General features: G+C 51.0%; 1 protein-coding gene across 1 annotated transcript in view; it reads right to left on the bottom strand.

Moving 5' to 3' along the window:
* The window catches only part of pcloa (piccolo presynaptic cytomatrix protein a), a gene marked incomplete at its 5' end in the record, with an annotated part of 45,213 nt that extends 43,543 nt beyond the window's left edge, over nucleotides 1–1,670 (bottom strand). Inside the window, one exon of the mRNA XM_055905291.1 lies at nucleotides 3–1,670. Within this exon, the coding sequence (XP_055761266.1) occupies nucleotides 3–1,670 (1,668 nt within the window). The remainder of the gene's footprint in view (nucleotides 1–2) is intronic.
* Nucleotides 1,671–2,130: the final 460 nt, after the last annotated feature.

Genomic DNA, 2,130 nt, shown 5'->3' with positions numbered 1-2,130 from the left:
GCCTCCTCTACAGGCTTCTCCTCAACTTGGGCTGGCGGAATTGGCTCTGCCTCCTTCTCCACAGGCTTCTCCTCAACTTTATCAGTAATTAGAGGAGTAGATGGGGCTACAGACTCAATTGCCTCAGTTTGTGGAATGGTCTCTACCTCTTTAGGCTGTTCATTCTCAGCAACTACAGGGGGAGTTTCTTCTACCGCAGGTGGCACCTCCTCTTTTTGTGAAGGCACAGGCTCTAGCTCTGCTGGTTTGGGAGATGCACAATCCTCTACCGGCTCATTAGGAGCTTTGGGAGCTGAGGCCGAATTCTCTACAACCTTAACTGGTGGAGCAGGAGCCACCTCTGGCATCTTAGTCTCCACAGCCGTCTCCACAGCTGAACTCTCTGCTACTGGACCTGTATGTACTGAAGACACCTCAGTTGGAGGCTGTTCAACAGTAGTTGCTTGAGGCTCTGGCTCTTTACGTTTCTCCTGCTGCTCGGTGACTGCAGGAGTTGTAGGAGCTGTCTCCTCAGCTTTAGGTGGCTGGCTAGGTTCTTCCTCAATCACCACTGCTTTCCCTTCCTCCTCAGTGACTACAGGAGCTGGCGGTACAGGCTCTGGTGATTGGTCAGGTTGGACAGTAGTTTCCTGTGTGACCGTTTCAGGTGTTGGAATCACCTCTGGCTCTACCGGCTTAGCTTCCTCTTCAAGAACCTTCTCTAGAATGGGCTCCTCTTTCTCACTACCTGCAGAGGGAGCCGGTGAGATCTCCTCTGCTGTAGACTCACTCTGCACTGTATCTGGGCTTGGAGTTGGCTCGGGTGCTGCCTCAACAGGCTTTTCTGACTCATTCTCTACAGGAGGAGCAATGCCAGGCTCCTCTACAACTGCAGGCTGGATATCTGATTCTGCCTGAGTAGTGTCGGGTGGTGACTGTTCTTCTGTAACTTTCTCTGGCATACTCTCTGGATGATCCACTGCCGGGGCCTCAACAGCACTCTCCGCTACACTCTCTGGCACAGGCTCATCCAGCATAGTCTCAGATATAGCTTCAATCGCTTCAGCCTGCTCTGGGTCTTTCTCCACTGCCGGGGTCTCGACAGTACTCTCCACTACACTCTCTGGCACAGGCTCATCCAGCATAGTCTCAGATATAGCTTCCATCGCTTCAGCCTGCTCTGGGTCTTTCTCCACTGCCTGGGCCTTGACAGTACTCTCCACTCCACTCTCTGGCACAGGCTCATCCAGTATAGTCTCAGATATAGCTTCCATCGTTTCAGCCTGCTCTGGTTCTTTCTCCTCTGGGACACTATCAGGGGGAGGGGTGGCATGCTCAGGTGGGATGGGTGTGGTGTCTGTGTTTGCAGACGCAGAGTCTGGTGTTTGGGGCGGGGTGCGTTCTGCTACTACCTTGGACATGGGAAGCGGCTGGGTGTCTTCCTTTGCTGCTGCTGCTGCCTCTGCCTGAGTGACTGAGAGGCTTCTTGCTAATGGAGAGGCAGCAGCAGCAGCAGCAGCTGGGGAGGCAGGGACATTGGCAGGGGAGGCAGGAGGGGTAGGGGTAGGTGTGGGTAGTTGCTTCTTCACAGGAGATGGTGGAGGGGGCATATCGCCCAGCTGGCCAGAGAGAGCTCTTTGGGTCTGGCAGTTGAGACATAACCATTCTTTCTGTAAGACAGAAAAACAAAGAAAATGTTAGTTGGTGTTGACCTTGTAAAAATGCTCACTCACTCTAATACATAGTTGTCGTAGTGGATGATTAAAATGTTGACTTTAAATAGTAAATATGTTTTATGATCATTATTAGAAAACTGGATGCACGGTTTCGTAACACTTGGGCTATGCGTAGACACAGGGCCATTGTAGCCTATTCTATTTCAGGCAAGCTTTTTACATTTATTGTAACTTCACAGATAGTCGTTTCATAATGCATGGTAATGGCACAGAGGTTTACCAATGCATGTCAGAATGACTCAGGCAGCGGGTGCAGACATTCCACAGCAGAGCCAGGGAGAGAGCCCATCTACACCAAACTATTTTATACAGTGCATCCATCAGGATGAACACATATTAGGCCCTATGACTCAATGACACAAGACCATAACCCCAGACCACTGCGCCCCTTAGTCCCATGTCCTAAATTCAGCAT

Source organism: Salvelinus fontinalis, chromosome 39, assembly GCF_029448725.1.
Source record: "Salvelinus fontinalis isolate EN_2023a chromosome 39, ASM2944872v1, whole genome shotgun sequence".
Classification (NCBI taxonomy): Eukaryota; Metazoa; Chordata; class Actinopteri; order Salmoniformes; family Salmonidae; genus Salvelinus; species Salvelinus fontinalis.
The sequence above is the reverse complement of the archived record's forward strand: the minus strand, read 5'-3'. Positions and strand labels throughout refer to the sequence as shown.